This window comes from Larus michahellis, chromosome 5, assembly GCF_964199755.1.
Source record: "Larus michahellis chromosome 5, bLarMic1.1, whole genome shotgun sequence".
In the NCBI taxonomy this organism is placed as follows: domain Eukaryota; kingdom Metazoa; phylum Chordata; class Aves; order Charadriiformes; family Laridae; genus Larus; species Larus michahellis.
This window is the reverse complement of record NC_133900.1, coordinates 36396869-36416134: the sequence shown is the minus strand read 5'-3', so window position 1 is coordinate 36416134 and position 19266 is coordinate 36396869. Positions and strand designations below refer to the sequence as shown.

Genomic DNA, 19266 nt, shown 5'->3' with positions numbered 1-19266 from the left:
GTTGTCCTACTCTTCCTCAAGTCCGTTCTTCATCTCCGTTGCTCAAAACCCTTCAGTTTCTAGTGACTACTTCCTAGCCCAAACTTACAATCAATACTCCATTTCCTTTATTTTAGACCTGCCAACCATGTATGTTGAGAGATTCTTCTTCAGGTCTTGTCGTTTTTGTGGGTATTTGGTTCTTCTGCTTCTGACTCTTTAGTGGTTTCTGCAGTACGGAATGCCCTATCTCTCTCATCAGCGCACTGTCAGATGACGTCAATCACTTTTGTGTCCTTTTCTTCTTCATTCACACCTCATTGAATTATCTTATCTGACTACATCAATCTGTCAGATAAAAGATTAACTCAGATCTTTCATAATCTTCTCCAGACATGTTTTGTTTTGTGCAAACTAAATCTGAGTGGGTCCAGAGATAAACCCCCTGTATAGTCACATGCAATGTTGTTTACTGCCCTGATATCAATGCAGCCTGACTATACCTTGCAGTGTACCTCTGAAATTAATTACGCCCGCTGTTGTAGTTTCTTCTGGAATCAATTACACCATTAGAATGCTATTGTATTAGGCTTCCTGTTTTTTCATCCTCTCACGAAAGTGTTCCAGTAAAATGCCTTAGTTCTCGGTTCTTCTGAGTGATTCTTCATTTCAGGAGCACATCTCATTAGAGCAAGCAGTTCAGGCATCAGCTGAACTGTTGCCATAATAAAGACTGCCCTGTTAATGTTTACATATAGAAATATATTAATTCATCTTTCTTAAAATAAAATATACAAAATATACAGAATCATTAATGGAAATCAGATACCAAAACTGTTGTTGATGGTATATCACTAAGACTTTTTTCAGGAACTGTCTTTGATTGAGGCAATCTTTTAGTAAGCTGCAAAATTTTATTTCTGTGTAACATAGTTCTTTTCATGTCAGAGAAGTTACCTTTTGAAGGCTTCCCTTCCCTCCTCCAAGTTTGTGTTGCTCCATGGAAAGGAACTGCAACCAATGTTTCTTCTTATGGAAACTCCCATGTGTGGCGTACAAGTGGATTTGCACAAAAAGCACACGTCAGAATGCTGGCTGAAACCACTACAGTAAATTAACAGATGCAGTTGTTTTTTCACCGTTATCTATAAAGTCTTCAGCTGTCATCTAACTGGGTGAAAATCATGTTATAAAAGGCTTTAGTCATAGCAAATCTTACTCTGAATGTATACATTATTATAGAATTGGATAGGTAGTGAATTATATAGCATGTTGTTCCAAAGAGGTGTTTCAGCCCCTGTGTAATCATGCTTATGAGCTTTGCTACGTATTAATGGCATTATGTACTTTGTAAAGGCCATGGGGATAGATAATTATTGACAATTAAAAAAATCAAGTGTCTCATCCTATATCAGGACTGTATATCACTGCAGGATCACTGAAGGTGACAAAACGACTCATCCACACATCGGTGATAGAAATTCATGCTAACACCATTTTTTAAATGCAGTGATGGTTCACCATGTGAAAACGATCTTTTGTATCCCCTGGCAACCAGAAACAAAATGTATCTGTTCTTGTCTGGTGGCCTTCAAGAGCACATCTGAAAAGTCATTTGTTTTCACAAGAGAAACATGCAACATCAGAAGCCCACTCCCACCTATTCTTCATAAAGAATAAACACAAAGTAGACCTCCGGAGTTAGTGTTATTAATCAACAATTTATTGTAGCTCTTGATTAAGTCGTAGAACAGTTTTTTTGGTATGTTATTTCAGATTCCATTTGTGACTTTTTCATGCATGAAAAATAATACAGCATTTTATGCAAATGACTCTTAATATTTAGTATACAATTGAAATCTGAGAGGTTTGTCCTCAGAATTTCTAAGATTCCTATAGCAACACACACAGGATCTTATTGTTTTATTGGTTGACATACTGTTGAATTTTCTTCTTTAGCCTGCTTAGGATAAAGAAAATAGACTCCGTATTTCACAAAACATGTAAAAATAAGGAACGTTTCCTTTAAACATAATATATAAAATGGCTGGTGTATCTTTGCATAGGTAGCTGAAATTCAGTAAGTCAAATGCGTAAAGGCTCATGTCAAAATAAACACAAAAGAGTCTCTTTTTTCAGGTTTGTTTTTCAGCAATCACACCCTGTTTTCTCTCCTCCCAGCATCTAGCAATTGATGCTATTTTTAGAAATTATTCTGATAACAATCACTCAGCAGACTTTAAACTGAGTTGTTAAGAGTACAGTACTCTTAGCTGGAGAATTGCATGGTGACGTACAGAAGATTTTGACCTTTTTGAATCTCCAGTTTCCCTATTTTGCTTAATAAATGTAAAGCATGAGAAAAAACCTGTGATTTATCCAGAAGAGGTGCTTACTGCCCAGTTACAATTTGTGTTTCCAGAGCAATGGGTTTCTTCCAGTTTTAAAATAGAGTTTAGTTATATTGCACACTGGCAATTGTATGACGAGTTTTCATGTGGGAAGTTAGACCAGCACAAATAATTCACTGTGTACGTTCATGTCGTACCTGTGCAGTAGATCCCTGCGGGGACAGTCCATAGGGGAGAAGATGCTTCAGTCCCGGAGGAGCCAGCTGACTTTGGCTCACAGGTTAATCTAGCCTTGCTTATACAAATGCTGTCAGGTGAACGTTAAATTTCTGCACCCTGTCTGGGTTTTGGCTGGGATAAAGTTAATTTTCTTAATAGCAGCTAGTATAGTGCTATGTTTTGATTTAGGATGAGAATAACGTTGTTAACACGCTAATGTTTTTAGTTGTTGCTAAGCAGTCAAGGCTTTGTCAAGTCAGCTTCCCATAGAAGCTGGGAGGGAGCAGAGCCAGGACAGCTGACCCAGACTGGCCAAAGGGATATTCCATACCATATGATGTCATGCTCAGTATATAAACTGAATGGGCTGGGCATTGTTTGCGGGTAGTGAGCAATTGTACTGTGCATCACTTGTTTTGTATATTCTATCATTCTATTATTATTATTATTATCATCATCATCATCATCATCTCTTCCTTTGCTGTCCTATTAAACTGTCTTTATCTCAACCCAAGAGTTTTACCTTTTTTTTTTTCCGATTCTACCTCCCCTTGGGGCGAGGCACGAAGGGGTGAGTGAGCAGCTGCGTGGTGTTTATTTGCTGGCTGGGGTTGAACCACAGCACACCCAAGGCACAGATTTAAATGAGAAGAAGCAGAAGAAAGCCTTGTTTCTTTGAAAAGTAGTTGAATCATCATGAGAATTGAAATTTGTATTAATTTTCTACTATAAACTATTAATCAGCTTTAATTATAAATGTATTCAAATGAGACTGCAAAAGGGATTATACTGCTCAAAATAGAAAATAAAGTTATCAATGCTATTTTGATGTTCATGCATTTTTACATATTTTTCCTTGTCTTCTTCCATTGGTGTTGATTTCATACAATGAACTTTATTATTTGTGATTCACTACTGGCCACAAGTACATATGACACTCCATGCAGGCAGTACCCGTCATTTGCTTGAAATGGCTTGCGAAACAGGAACATCCATCACTTAAATGTGTGACTGTTGGGTATAAGTCACTGCTGAGTAAATCTGTTGAAGGCTTGTCTTTTTGAAGATTTGGAATTCTGTTACATCCTATGTTCAAGGAAAAACTTCCTTTTTCTGCTAAAATTGTTTCAAAATGTTCATTACTTTTGCCTCTCAGTGGAATGAGCGTGTTTTCAAAATAAATTGAGATTATTCACTTGTTCATATAAAACTTGGAAATATTGTGCAATTTTTATTTTTTTTTTGAGGTTTAGGATAGGTTAGGAATCCATGTGGACACAGGACATCAGGTATATATTTGTAGTCAGTTGGAATCCAGTGTCTTTGCCTATGGGGAGAGAGGTATCTTCTGGGGCTCTGGCAATTGTTAAAGGGCAGTTTCTTTCTACTTGATTATGCTTCAAGCTGTGCAAGATTCCCCTGAAAAGTTTAACAATATCAATAGTTAAGTTAAGGTTTATGATTTCTTTCTTACTTTTACTACATATGCTTAATACATGTATCTGTCCTAGATTCAGTTTGCATGTGGTGGGATGGTTCCATTCTGGCATAGCCGGATCACAATTCATGAAGAATGGCATAGTCATTTCCTACAAAATCCTTAAGATATCAAGCCTGGATGGTTTTAGTTCCTGGTTTTGCGGTGCTAGACAACTTATTTTCTAAAATAATACAGTCTGACTTTCAGGCAATTAGGCTCAGTTCTTTGGTTTTGGAAAACTTGTGGTAAACAGATGGAAATTGTTTTCTAGTTTGGGTAGTGTTGTAGAAATCCTCTGAAAAATATACACCTGCAAGTAGTCTTTCCTAATCACAATATTCTTACTTAAATTTAAGTTTAGGTACCTGCCTATAATAACCTGTAGAGAGCATTCAGCAAGAATGATATGAAAATCGTCGTTCTCCTTCATGAAAACCGTATTTAATGATGAAGATTTTATATTGGATTTATGTATGCATTGGTTAAGAAGCTACAGAATGGGTTTTTTTTTCCGGTTTACTAGATACGATACTTTCTAACTTCTTTGCAGAAAACAAACAAATTAGAAGTGATGTACAAGCCATTTGTATTCACTGTTAATATATTAAGAGTAATCCGTAAAAGTTACAAATTCCCCTTATTTTGAAAAAGTGTATTAATGCAGTTTTGTTTAATGTAAGATTTCCCATAACTCCTGGTACTGAACTCTGTATCTCTGGCTATGACAAGGGTTAAAACTGCTTCTGGGCACCTACCCATCGCCCTTCTAATACAGGGACCGATTAGACTTTAAACTACTGAAGGACAAGCATAACTGAGTGAAAGAAATGGAGCCGTTAGACTGGAAAGGATTGAAACCTGACAGCAGAATTTTCTTCTGATCATATGTGGGCAGCTTGCAGACCAATGTAAGTGTTGTATGTTAAAAAAAAAAATTGAGAAGTTTTAAAAAGCCATCATCATGTGGCAAAAAAAGTATATGGCCATTAATTGAAAGGTATAATAAAATAGATAGGCATGGGTGGTATTGATTTTAGCATTCCCTCAATATTGATTTCTTCTCTTGAAAATGCAGTGTTCCACAAGTGTGTTTTTGCATCTGCAGCGTATGTGCTACAAGTTTCCTATATTTGATCTGTTCATTTCTTGTATTTCAGTGCAAACTCTTTGCCAAAAAACATTCGTCTCTGTTCTCAGAGTCCTTTCCAAGATTGTCCTTTGTATGCAGTATCTGATTGTCGTGGTTTAGCCTCAGATGGCAACAAAGAACCACGTGCCGCTCGCACGTGCCTTCCTAATACAGGAAGGATCGTAAGAAAAGGCAAGACTCTTGGGTTGGGACAAAGGCAGTTTAACAGGACAGTAAAGGGAACAGGCAAACAACAACAACAACACGGACAGGGGAATATACAAACGCGATTACGGAACCGCCGCTCCCCGCCGCTCGCCGACCGGCCGGACCCGGGACCCCCCAGCCCGCTTTTAAGCAGCAACTTCCTGCCCCCTCCCCCGGCAGCTCAGGGTGGGCGTGGCTCACATGGCATGGAATACCAGGAAAAGTTAACCCTATCCCCACCGGAACCAGGACACTGATGCACACAAATAGAAAATTGTCCCAACTTTAAGAGGCATGAAAAAGCAGACGGATGAAATTTTTGTATTGAACTTAGCAGCCCTGAAAGGCTGGGAGCAGCAGTAAGATAAGAGCCAGAGTACAAAAGGAATAGTGTGAGCCAGGCTTTTCAGACCAGCTCAGCTGATGGACATCACTTAAACCCAGAGCGTTGCTGCTGCCTGCAGGTCCTATGATCTCTCTGGCTGTTGTTTAATATCCTTTTGGATATCAATTTCTCTTGGAGTTCTTGGGGTTTTTAGGAAGAAGTTGGGGAACTAGCTTTCGCTTGTAACTGGGGACTAGGACGAGGTAGTCACATGCAGCTCGCTCTGCACGAGCTGCCTCTGGAAGCAGCTGATGCAGTGACAACCACATGCCACTGTCTCCCTGCAGCAGCCAAGTGGTGTTAGCACCTGCCATCACCTCTCTGCTGCTGAGGAATGAATGACGATGCCAAGAAAAATTTCTGTTTTTACCATAAGTGAGCCTGCAGAGATTCTCGTAAGCAGTGGCAGCTGCTGAGAGCTAAAATCGTAGTGGCAGATACAAGGGGAAGGGAGAAGAAGCAGCTAAAAGAAACTCAATGGAGCCATGTAGAGAGATTGCCATCAGAACAGCCAGGATGCCAGCTGCTTCATGGCATAATGTGAATATGGATAAACTTCTAGCCTGTAGCACGAGCTTAGGAGTTTGCTGACATGTCTCCTCATTTGCTTTTACTCTTGCTGATTTATTTTTGTAATAGTTCTACCACAGCTATTTCAAGGAATACTGATTTATCACATGGTGATTGAGCCAGTACCTTAGCCTTGATTTGTAAAATTACTGAACGAGAAAATAAATAAATATATAAATACAATAGTGGAGATGCATGGAATAAGACTTCCAAAGAAAACAAGACAGTATTTATTTTTTTTTAAAGTGTTTTTCATTTGAAAAGCTCTTTATATTTTATTGTAGTTAAATGAATGTGAAAGGTGTGTTCAATTTTTCTCCCTGGTTTCCCTATTAATGTTGAAGGCTAGGAAGAAATTATACTCATTTGTATTCCTGGACATCATACAAATGAAAAATGAATATTTTATTGCTAATGGCTTTATAAAATGCTATTCAGGTATCTCAGCAAGTTTAATATAGAATTCCATTGCAAAACACAAAAACGAAAACAAAATGCTCAGCTGAGGGCTCTAAAAATAATGATAATGCAGTGCCTAAGTACTAGTACAGGCAACCTTTAACTCCTCCATTCCTTTGCAAGTTGCATCAGTTTCTTAAGCAATGCAGCTTGGCCTCCCCAGACTGTACAGAGCTAAGGGCTGAGAAGCTTTGTCAAAATGGAGATTCTCTGTAATGAAACCTGACATATTTTTTCAGACATGCAGTATTTGACCAGCTTCACTGTGGATCTTTTCAGTAGCAAACCAGTCATATGGCTGCTACATCCCAGCAACTACATAAAGAGATTCCTTCAGTCAATTTTTTGTGTGCATATTTAAATACATATATATGTATATATGTATTTAATTCATATATACACTACATATACTTTACATGTATTATATATTTTTTAATATATTATTTATATCAGCCTATGTATATGGGCTGAAGGGATGAGTGTTGACCAAAGGAGGGGAGAAAGATAGAGAAGGTGGGAAGACTTTCAGGTTCAGATAGATGGCACAACAAGAGTAGTGTTGGTGATGGAATGGATGCAGCAGTGGGAAGTATGGTGAATAGAAGATGCTTTGCAAGTACCTTAAGAGGTAAGAAAGAGTGGGCGATCTTGACAGATCTTGATTTGAGCCAGTGGGAAGAGAAATAAGTATTAGACTAGAGAAGGGAAGAAGAACAAGTCCAGCTAGAAAGACTGTGGAGAGATTATTGCAGTTGGGGTAGTTTCTACTGAACCCTTTGCTAGGTTGGGAGTTGAAGTTGCCATTGTACCTTAATCTTCTTAGTCTTTCCCTTAAGAACGAGAGCTGCAGTCTGAAGGTAGAAACACAGCGTACCATATATTCGCAAAATGAAGGAATATTTGTTCTGCCTGGACCAGCTCCGCTTTGGAACCTGCTTGCTAAACCAAAAAGCAAGCTTAACATGCTTTGAAACTGTTTCTGTAGTAATCAGAATTTCTACATTTCAGGAGCTGAAATATTGCATTATATTACACAAAGGGATTCAACTTGCTAGAAACATTAGAGAACATTGCTATTAAAAACACTGAAAGCAAATAACATGGCAAAACTTACTTGCTAAATGTTTACCTTTTATTTCTAACAACATCATACGGAAGTGCTGCAGCCAGGGAAAGCATATTTCAAATTGTTAAATGTCACTTGCTTCTTTTCTTGCAGTGGGGAAAAAAAAATAAATCTGTCTTCCTTGATTTAGCAGCAGACACATACAGATGTTTAAAATGTTTCCTTTAAGCTCTTATTGCAGAATTCAAGGCAGTTTTGAGAATGAAGCCTCTGCATCTAAATAAGTTAAAATACCCTGTCAGAAGTGGTTCCATACTGAAATTGTAAAAACCCTTCTGAGGACTGATGAAGAAGTGAGAATAATTGCAGTCACAACATTTAGAAAGTGCAAAGGGGCTTGTTAAAACCTCAGTGAAATGTGTAGCAATTGAAAGCATCTGAGATTTCTGAGAAACGCAGAAAAATAAAACATAGACTCATATTAAAACACCAGTGTGAAAATCTGGCAATGTTGTTCTCAATGCTTACGAAGTAAAATAAAGGTAGAAAACAACCGAACAATTGAGGAGCAAATTATTAATGAAAGTCAGGCTGGCTTCACTATGTTCAGATTTAAAAAATAATTTTTATTAATGTTGTGAAACATTGTTGTCACTCAGATGAAAATGATATGTGAGGGAAACTGTAGCCAGAAAACTGACCACAGTGTTGCAGGAGATATCACCTCTACCCATATGTACATGTGGGCAAAGGGATGTACTGAACAGGAAAGCATGTGTAGTTTTTTGGACATGAGTTTAGTGTACAAGAAAATGTGTACCTTAAAGAAAAATATTAATTAATAGCAAGTGCAAATAGATTTTTGTCTTGAAAGAATCATGTCTTTTTCTTGTAGACTAAAAAAGATGTTACATAGGCTGTAAGGAGATCGTGAGCATCTTTCAGAGCTTCATGAAGAACAGTTAATTGTATGAGTATGTGAGCATAGGAGCTGTTTTGCTGAAAATGGCACCTAAATCCATGTCTGGCTTCAACAGTGGCCATCTGTGGATACTTCAGAGAAACTTACAGAACAACCTGTTACCAGGAGCATTTTTTTCCTAACCCATCAAGACCATTATTTCCACGTATCCAGAAGCATATAAACTTATGTCCCGAGTATGTTTTTGTCCCCTTTAATGTAATGATAGGTGTATCTATTGTTTGTATTAATGCTGATCCGTTTTGGCTCCAGCTTATATCTCGGTCCCAGTATGTTCTGATATGTAATGATGCAGAATGGGCATCAGTGCGTGAGGGAAGGAGAGGAGGCGATTCTGATATCAGATTTGATCCTTCTGCATTTAATTAATTGATTACTGTTTTAGTGTTTTATTTCGAAGGGCAGAGAAATGATGGGAAGGTCACTCTTCTTTGCATCCTTCTTTGAGTGGATACAGACATTTTCTTCCACATCCAGGCTATGGCTGTAGTATGGAGTATCAGTGTAGTTACCCTTAGTGCTGCGATGCAGGCTTTGGAGAAAGGAAATGTCTTTGTGACTGGAGTAAAAAAACCCATCACTGAACCTACTGTATGAGACAGCCATCATATTTGCTACGAAACTGAATGCAATTTGAGCAAAAAAAAAGGTGTGTATTTGAACCTGAAAGATCTCCTGCAAGGAAAGAAAAGCAATTGAAATAGGCAGCCTGCAGATTAAAATCCCAGGAGAGTACTTGGTTCTCTCAATTGACTGCTGAAAGAGCAGAAAAAGCTGATGTTATATGATATTATTAGGGAAGAATATACAGTAACAAAATGTCAAGGCTGGATAGTATAGTCAATGAAGTATGAAAGAAACAATAGAAATTGAAGAGAGAGCAGAGTTTTGCTCAAGGAAATCAGTTCTTCACTGTGTTGTCAACAAAGCGTTTGTGTCTGTGAAAGCAACCCCCTGGTTTTCATTAGGATAAAAATATGACTGGAGTAACATTTAATATAACATGTCGTAGTAGCAGTCCCAGCTCACACAGTGACAGTCATTGATGATCCTGCGGCACTCTTCACAAAGAGATGTTAACCCCGAAGTCATTGTCCAAATTACTTTTGAAATTACATTCTGCTTGCAGATAGAAGTGAAGGGGTGTTTTAGAGATTAACTCAAGTTGAATTTGCTGTTTGGGAGGTAAAAGTGGTTTTCTCCTACATCTTAATGGACCCTTCGTCTAACCTCTGTGTGCCAGGAAGTTACCTGACCAAGGCAACTTGTGTCTCTGTTTATTATGAGTCTTTTGAAGGGGAGTGGGGAATAAAGACAAACTGGAAGGGTGGGCAATGAAAAAACAAGCTGGAAAGAAAGAGCAGAAAGGAATGGATATGTGCTAGTAAATAAATCTATTAGTTATGTAGTGATACATATGTCGTTTCCTATTATGAGAAACGTGACATTTATATGCTTATAAAAACAGACTGTGTTTTTCCCTCTGCACGTACTCAATTGTAAACCAGCAACTTCCAATTCTTGGGCCTCTATTTAGAGGCTTAGTTCAGCTTTCTACTTTGTTTACAAATTTTAAAACATGTTTATTAAGGTGTTCTCTTTGTGCCAGCTACTAGATGTTTTATATGTTCGGTATTTTCATATTGCCAATTTTAGAAACTGAAAAGCAGATAACAGTAGTAAGTTGTGCCTGGTACTTTGGCGTTCTTATACTTCTGCATTTAATATAGGAGAGAAGAGATAGCTAGCTTAGTATTTGAGTAAATTAAATAGAAATTAAATAGAAATTAAACATTGTGAAAATATAATCTAAGTCTAAACTATTTCAAACACCGTAGCCCTGCAACAAACCATGGACTGGTTATATACTCTTTATGCTGCTTCCTGGTTATGAATTTTATAATTAATTTACCCTAAGTAAAAGGCTAAAAGAGCATTTTCCCAACTATTTTTCAAAGTAGAAACAAATAGCAGCCAACAAAATATCCTTCATCTGATCCCTCCTCGCTGAAAAAAATTATTGTGCAAAATATTACATTTAAAGAGTTTGCTCAGAGTCCTTGAGAGCTCAGAGTCTTCTAAAATAAACAGTACTAGACATACAAATGCTGTTAAGTGACAGATCGGTGTCTTATCTTAAATGAGGTGAAATTTCCCACTGGCATTTCACAGCTCAGGTGATTAGCTTTGCTTAGATTGTAAGATGAATCGAGGCTAATCTGTCCGCTTGTATACTAACTGCCATTTGAGGATCAGTAGATAATTGAACCACTAAAAACTTACTTGGCTACCCACATCTGACATACTAGCATATAAAGAGGTAGCAAGAAGCAGTAGTGGCTGTAAATCATGGTTTGCCCCTGCGATGGGAGCCATGATAACTCAAGCCAGATGCAAGAGCCACGCAGCCTTCTAAGCTATGGGAGCAGCAAGCTCTAGGCAATGGAGCAGGCAAATACCTGAAAATAATAATTAAATGTCTCAGCTGATAATTGCACGTATTAGTAATTGGTAAGAATAATCAACTGTACCTACCAATAAAAGACACATGAAATAGGTTTATAAATAACCACCTGGATTGTATTCAAAGGTGTTAAAAACTAGGCCTAAACACATTTTAAGAAGGCACTTCCATTCTTAGTGAGTGAGACTGGAGATGTTGGGGAAGATTAATCAAACACAGGGAGTGGTGGGAGGTGAAATCTGACTTCATGTGTCTTCTGTTTTTTCTCATCAAAACTAATTTTTATTGTTCTGGCCTCAATAGTGTAGTCATTTTATTTGCGGGAAGTGTATGGATAAGCAAAAGCTTCATGATGTTAAACAATATAAAACTACAGACATCTCGGCACTCCAAAAGTGTGTAGGGGAGCATTGCATACTCTGGATGAACAGCTGGAGTGCTTGGACTTGCGAGTTCCTCATTTCTATCTTTCTTTTAACAGCCCTTCATAGCTTTGAGAAAATCACTTCCCCTTCTTTTTCACTTTTGTTGATAAAACAGGATAATAACATTTAAGCATGATATTGCATAAAAATGTTGTGTAGACCCATTAATAAATCCATTTTCAGTATATCAAAACGTCACTACTGAGCTTGCTGACTGCACTTATTTAATTTCCTAGTTCTACTCAGCTTCTAGATTATAAAATGATACTTAGTGGCATAATTTACGAAACAACTAAAACTATCACCCTGAAAGTCAGTTCAGCATTCATCCACTACTCCTTAGAAAAAGCTATAAAGTACACAGATTGTGTTTTCTTTTCTTCAGTTATTATAAAGATTTATTTATCTCTAGCTCTAATATCCACTGAAAGTTTTCTCTGTCAGTATTAGCTTCTTAGATCAATAAATTGCGATACTGATCTCCAGAGAAGTCAATGTCTGCCGACTATTGTTGCAGTGTTTACCCTTGTTGAAAAGCAGTTGTAGCAAATTAAATTGGCTTCTGTCAGTGGGTGATATACAGCGGATGGTCCATATTTTATGGTACAATTAATGAAGGTTGATACACAGGCCTCTTCCCAGAGAAGATCAGATTAAAGAGAAGGGTTTGTAGCAAGGAAAATCCCAATTTACGAGGTGAGGTGAATCTCTTTTCATTTAAAGAACAGTTGCTGAAGACTGGAAGATGACTTGTTCTCAAAGGAGCACAGTTTTAACAATGTTTATTTATATATAATTGATCTTCAGACTTGGGGAAGTGTGGCTGGAGAGCTGCCTGGCAGAAAAGAACCTTGGGGTTCTAATTGACAGGCGGCTGAACACGAGCCAGCAGTGTGCCCAGGTGGCCAAGAAGGCCAATGGCATTCTGGCTTGTATTAGAAATAGTGTGACTCGCAGAAGGAGGGAGGTGATTGTTCCCCCGTACTCAGCACTGGTGAGGCCACACCTTGAGTATTGTGCCCAGTTCTGGGCACCTCAATACGAGAGAGATATCGAGGTGCTGGAGCAAGTGCAGAGGGCAACGAAGCTGGTGAAGGGCCTGGGGAATAAATCTTATGAGGAGCGACTGAAGGAGCCGGGACTGTTTAGTTTGAGGAAGAGGAGGCTGAGTGGAGACCTCATCACTCTCTACAACTACGTGAAAGGACATTGTAGAGAGGTTGGTGCTGGTCTCTTCTCACAGGTAATTAGCGATAGAACAAGAGGGAATGGGTTCAAGCTGCAACCCGGTAGGTTTAGGCTGGACATTAGGAAAAAATTCTTCACAGAAAGCGTGGTCAGACACTGGAATAGGCTGCCCAGCCGCCATCCCTGAATGTGTTTAAGGCTCGTTCAGATGTGGTGTTAAGGGATATGGTGTAGGAGAGAACTTTGTAGAGTGGAGTTGATGGTTGGACTCGATGATCCCAAGGGTCTTTTCCAACCTAAATGATTCTATGATTCTGTATTACTGGAAAAACACTGAGTACATTCTCTAATCTGCCTTTAGACAATTTATGTCAGTTTATGAAACATTATCTTTTGAGGCAGGCAAACACAAGTGGTAGAAAACAAAACCAAACCAAACCTGTAATTACTTTTAAACAGTTTCACAAAGAGCTGCTTTCTCTTTCATCTACCTAAAATGGTGGGAATCTGTCCTTAAGCAGGATCCTGATCCTGGATCTCCAGACAGGATGCAGACGTGGGAAAAGTGTGTTCTCTTAGGCTCATTTTCTTTGCCTCATTATCAAGAAATTTCCTGATGGTTAATGACATTTTTAACATTGGTCTTCGAGGATAAATGATTAGCAAGGTCTGGCAATGACTCCATGATACCTGTTCAGTTGCACAATGAGGATGATGTATATTTAGGCTGATCAGCTCTAGAAATCAGAAGAAAATTTGAGCATTGATCATTGCAACTGTGGAGCAATTATTGGCAAAATTCTGATAATGTCCATTTGCTGATTTTAACAGGCTGCTCCAAATTTAAAAAAAAAAATGGCCTAAAAGCGCTGAAAGAAAAGCTCACAGGGTTGTTTTTGACATGGGCAAGATGCTGTTTTCTTAAACTTTTGTTCTGAGAAATACTTGAATTGCTTGGTATTAAGATACTTTAAAAATGGAGTTTAGGTGATTAAAGCTGCCCTCCAGAGCACTCAGAGGTTTCCAGAGACACGGGGAAAAGGCTCAGTCTACAAAACCCATCTGTGGTATCACTGTGCATGATACAAATACATTTTAAAATGTTACAGGTGCACAGCAAAGTACTGCAAAATTAGGAGATGTCCTAATTTACCTAATTTTGCCTGATATGTATAATTATGATACAAGTGATGTTTAACATCTACAATTTATAAGCTATGATTATAGCCTAATGGTGCTATAGCTCTTCTGGTTAATTTATAACTAAAATCTATTAACTTTAAGCCAGACTTAAAGTGAGTGTCTGCTTTTATGAGAACAGAATTGATTTAGGCAACATCAAATAAAAAGTTGTTGTTGGGCGAATTCCTCACAGTGTTTTGTTCTGTTTTTTTTTTTACGTATGAGGAGCTTTAGACTGCAACATGTGATTATGACAAATACCCCATGGATGGTAAATTTAGGTGGGAGGTGTGATGTTTGAAATTGTTAATGTGTCCCTTCAGGAGTGCAGGCTGACAACATCTCTTAAAGCAGCGATTAGTTTGGAAGGGGGTTTTTTAATAGCTTGAGAAACAACCCTTTTGGTACTGTCTCACTCAGTTCTCCGCTATAATAAACTGTGTGAGCACCGCTGGATTTAATTAATTTACACTGGCAGAGAAGCTGCTCTGCATTCCTTAGAGAGGGAAATTACTGAAGTTGTTGCAGTGGCCACTGAGGGTATGCATACGTGGACAGCTGTAGCCAGACACAGGCTCTTCTGCCAATGGCCACAGACTGCAAACCATTTGCAGCCCAGAAGCTGTATAGTCACAGTGCCCTTACTAATATACCCCACCTCTCAGCAGCCTTTCAGGTTCAGGCACGGTGCCACAACAGCGTGGCATCCAGACCTGGGCTGGCTTGTGTCCAGTCATCACGGAAGAGCCAATGTTTTTCTGAGGCCATTGTGTGGAAGTTTTGTCAAGGCAACTACGTCATCCTCAGGGCTGTTTGACCTTTCTTAAATGCCAGCTATCAATGAAGAACTTGCAGCTCATGTAGTGTACAGGTACCAATCTGCTTTGCAGATTTTCACACTGAGGCTGTTTCAGTGCTTAAAAGATTGGGCTGCCTTCCTGAGCACTTCTAATTGCAAATTAAGGTGCTTGATTGGGTTTGGAAAGCAGCTACTTGATTTTCCCCCCTCTTATTTTTTTTCTGCTCTGTGTAAATTAAAAGACAAATTGTCCTTAGCTGAACTGTTGGCTTTTGAGGCAGAACGTCCTCACAGAGGAGGTCTCCAGTTTTGTCTGCACTTTGAGTTTAATCTAAAAGAGCTGTGTCTCATTTCCCTCTAGTAAATATTATCACCCAGTTTCCTTGATGATCAAGTGTGTGAGTCGGTGTTAAAATTTGTAATGTTTCTGAATACCAGAGCGATGAATTCAACAAAGATACTGGCTTTCTGACATGTTATAATCTTCCTTATTCCTCAGCAACTTCTCTGTGTTCCATGGGCTATAAACAACCTGTTTCTCTCTTTGTTTTAGGAAGTAATTACCATGTCCCCCTCCTTTCTCCTTTACTTGCATCCCTTTTATTTAGCAAGTAACTATTGTCTTTTCTTTCAGGAATAGTGCAACTGATATGTACCTAATTGATTTCAGCTATTTTCTCCGTAGGTGTTAACTTTGAAGTCTGTGCCCTCTCTTTCACATCTGACACAGGGATTTCGTACTCCAAATTTCATCTCAGTTTTCAACCTGTATGAGTTGGTTGAATAACATATGGTATCTCTCCATAAAAATCTTCTGATGAGTGAACTGTTAGAACTTCACGGGTGGAGTGGTATTCTTCACTTGCAGGATTTGGGCTTATCAAAGGGGTCGTAATAGATGCATATGGATGTGAAACCAGATATCTGCTTAGTTAATTGCATAAGTTGAATTCATTAAATCATGCTGCATTGCAATGCCACAGTGTGAAAAGGATATGAACTTCTGGCCCATGCAAACTTATTTTTTTATTCTCCGTTACATCTTTTCTGGTTTATTGCTGCTGGTGGTGGTGGATTTTCTCATTTTACCACTTAAGGATTTATTTCCCAAGAAGTATCATATATTCTAGTTTTCTCCAGAACAATCTTGGTAGTCTTTGTGTATTTTTTGAAGTCCAGATTTTGTTCTTCTGTTATTATTACCATTCCAAATTATTAAGAGTTTCCACACTTCTTTTCATATCTGTCACATTTGTAAAAATAATGCCCATGCTAACCACAGGATACTGAAATATTACCTAAGAAAGAGTTGCTTTTTAGGTCAATCTTTCAAGCATTTCGACTGGATAGGTCCATTGAAGTATACTGACTTATTTTCCTTATTAACTTCACTGTTTCTTTTCATATATTAGTGCTCGTTGGTAAGATATATTGACTCATGTGAAAGTGATCTTTTTTTAAACTTTGATCCAAATACTTTCCTGCCATATATTACTTATCTGTTAATTCTATCTGTTAATTCTATCTTTACTATTGGGCCATTTGAAAATAATCTAAAAAAAATTAAAAAATTGTATATCATAGCTTGTTCTATATGGACAAATTTTTGTGTTCTCAGTTATCCTCTTGTAGTACTGTTTTGCGTATTTGTGCATGCATTTCAGTCTTTGAATGGGGAGTTCATTTAAAATAAAGAAAATGCAAAGTACTTGCCCATTAATGAAATGCTTTCTTTTACTAATTAAAGATAAATAAGGTACAGATTGTAGTTGCTCTGTCAATCGAATTCTAATTTTCAGTGTTGTTTTTGAGCTCTTTTATTTTTACCTCAAAATGTAAAAAAATGTCTATAGAACTTGATTGGAAATGCAAACTTCTGTGTGCTTTTCTTTCAGAGTACAGACATGAGTCCAGCTAGTAGCACCACCTCACTCCCTGTTAGCCCTCTTCCTGAGGAGCCGTTATTTTTCAAGGTACAGTTAATTTATTTCATAATAAATGTTGTATATGAATTTTGACTTATTGTGTTATCTGGTGTACTGTGAAGTGCTATTATTATTATTATTTCCTTTTCTTTAAATTACTGTGATATCGGCAGATATCCTTCCATATGTACCATGCCGTTTTCAAGAAATACTTAGAATAAAACATTATTGGTTTTGCGAAGATTATTTTTTCAGCAGACTAGAGCTGTAAACCATTATTTATAAGACTGTGTTTTTTTCCATCTCATCTGCCAGTGATACACTTTGATATGTGCATTCCTGTATATGTGTGTATGTCATTTTTAATCAACAGATTAATCTTTATATTGCATTTCCAGTACATGTTTTAATGAAACAATGATTAGTTACTACAGGGATACAGGAGACGTTAAAGATATGTCAAAGAACGAATTTGGCATAAATCCAGCGTAAGCCACAGGCCTGTCTTTTTAGTTAATTTTAATAATAAATGATGGGATGATATCCACGACTTTGTAAGGTTTACGCTGTGAGGAATAAGTGGCCCCATGTCACTTTTCCACCTGACTTCATGGTATCCAGCCCTGGGACACAGAATGGCCTTAGACAGAGCCTGACTCTTGGAAGAGGTCTCCCGTGGCCAGCCAGGTATTCAGAGCGGCGCTGCAGCTGCAAGCAAAGCAAACGCCGGTTGTTTGCTCAGGCAAGGAAGAGGGAACTTGGGTTTTCAGCACCATTGGCTCAAAAGTGTGTCATAATATAGACAACGTTACACTCGCAGGAACATCCCTTTTAAAATTTCCCCTTTCCCCAGTAAGTTTCCACCTACTGTATGAAAATAATTAGTAGCTTGGGTTGTGTTTTCAGTCACTTTGTGATGATGCTGAATTAAAGCTGAGGAAGTAGAATTAATGAAGTTTAATGACGTAAAGTTTGCGTCTCCTGCACATTTGTCCAGCGCAGGACAAATGCAGACCTGGCCAGCCCCATAAAAAAACTTGGTGTTTTTTTTCTTTCCTTTTTTCCATATTTTCTGCGTCTGTACAAGAGTTGTACCCTACAGTTGATAACCAGCTAGCTAGCCACTGGTTGCTGTTACTTGAATGGTTAAGGACTGTGTTTGCTGGGTGGTTTCATGAGTGGTGGTACAGACGGGATATCCATGGTCAGCTATTCACGGATTCTCTCTCCTCCTTTGGGGTTTGATGTTTTCAAGACCGCTAGCTCTCAATCAGATTTGGCTGAAATTGAGCAATGTTGTGCCAAGATATTAGAGCACGTGCATCTTTTTACCTTGAGAAACCACATTAAAGGCACATAGAAGTCTACTCTGTATTATAAGGCAGATTCGGTAGTTATTGTTTCTCCTTGTGCCTGGGAAACCGCTAAGAACCATCACATACAAAGAAATGGGCTGCTCAGTTCAGATAAAGGTGTAAGAGGTAAGAAAATCTGATTTGAAATAGTTACAATAAACTCATGCTTAAATTCTCAGCTGAGGTAAGCAAGCACTGATCTGTTTGCATCAGGAGCGCGCTGACAAATACACCGTAGTGCCTTTACTTTTGAAGGAAATGGTGCTTGTATAGCTCAAGATGGGTGGTAAATGATTTCTTTGAAGTGGAATAGTTGCTCTAATAATAAAAAAATGAAGGTATTTCTTCATATTAAAAGTCTCCTTCCTTTATATTTTATAGTAGAAAATGGTACAAGAAACTAGAAAAAAAAGGGTAGGAAGAATTATTTAATCTTTCATTTTCGGTCCATTTTCAAAATGGGAAACATTTTCCTTTGGAATTCAAGTAAAATGGAGGCCAGACTAGGAAAAAGTCAAATACATCTCACAGCCAATGCCCTTAAGTAGAAATAAAAGTAATATAAAATGTAACAGTTTCTATTATTTCTCCCTGACTCGCTCCAGGAGAGAGCAATATTGTTCAGTAGTAATGTGAATGACTGGTTTTACAAGCCATAACCCTCTCCAAATACTGTCAGTCTATAATATTGGCTTTTGATGATGGGATGATGCATTTCCCTTAGCAACATGATAATAACCTTTCCCACCTTCTTGCTGTAGAAATGAAGATTGAAAAAGAAATTCCATTCTGTGGATCTGAAAACAGAGGTGTAACGAAGCAGGGCAGTAAAAACACTGGGTCTCTTTGGGATAGCTGAAGATCTCTGAGCTAATGAGCTTTTATATTAGACTGTGAAGTGAAACCAAGTCCCTGTTCTCAATCGTACCTGGTTTTATACCAAGAAAGAGAACTGTCCTTTCTTGGATTTTATCAATTCATCTTCAAAAGAAAGTCTGCATAAAGAAAGAATGCAAATCCTGTCATCATCCAACTTCACCAAAGCAGATGCCTGTCATTTTTAATCCCACAGGATGTGTGCTCTATAAATATGAAGGAAAA

General features: G+C 38.1%; 1 protein-coding gene across 9 annotated transcripts in view; it reads left to right on the top strand.

Moving 5' to 3' along the window:
- Window positions 1–19266, top strand: part of CCSER1 (coiled-coil serine rich protein 1) — a 724562-nt gene that overhangs the window by 336141 nt on the left and 369155 nt on the right. For all 9 annotated transcript variants that reach the window (XM_074589579.1, XM_074589576.1, XM_074589574.1 and 6 more), the window contains one exon: window positions 16781–16858. In XM_074589579.1, coding sequence (XP_074445680.1) covers window positions 16781–16858 — 78 coding nt within the window. The remainder of the gene's footprint in view (window positions 1–16780; window positions 16859–19266) is intronic.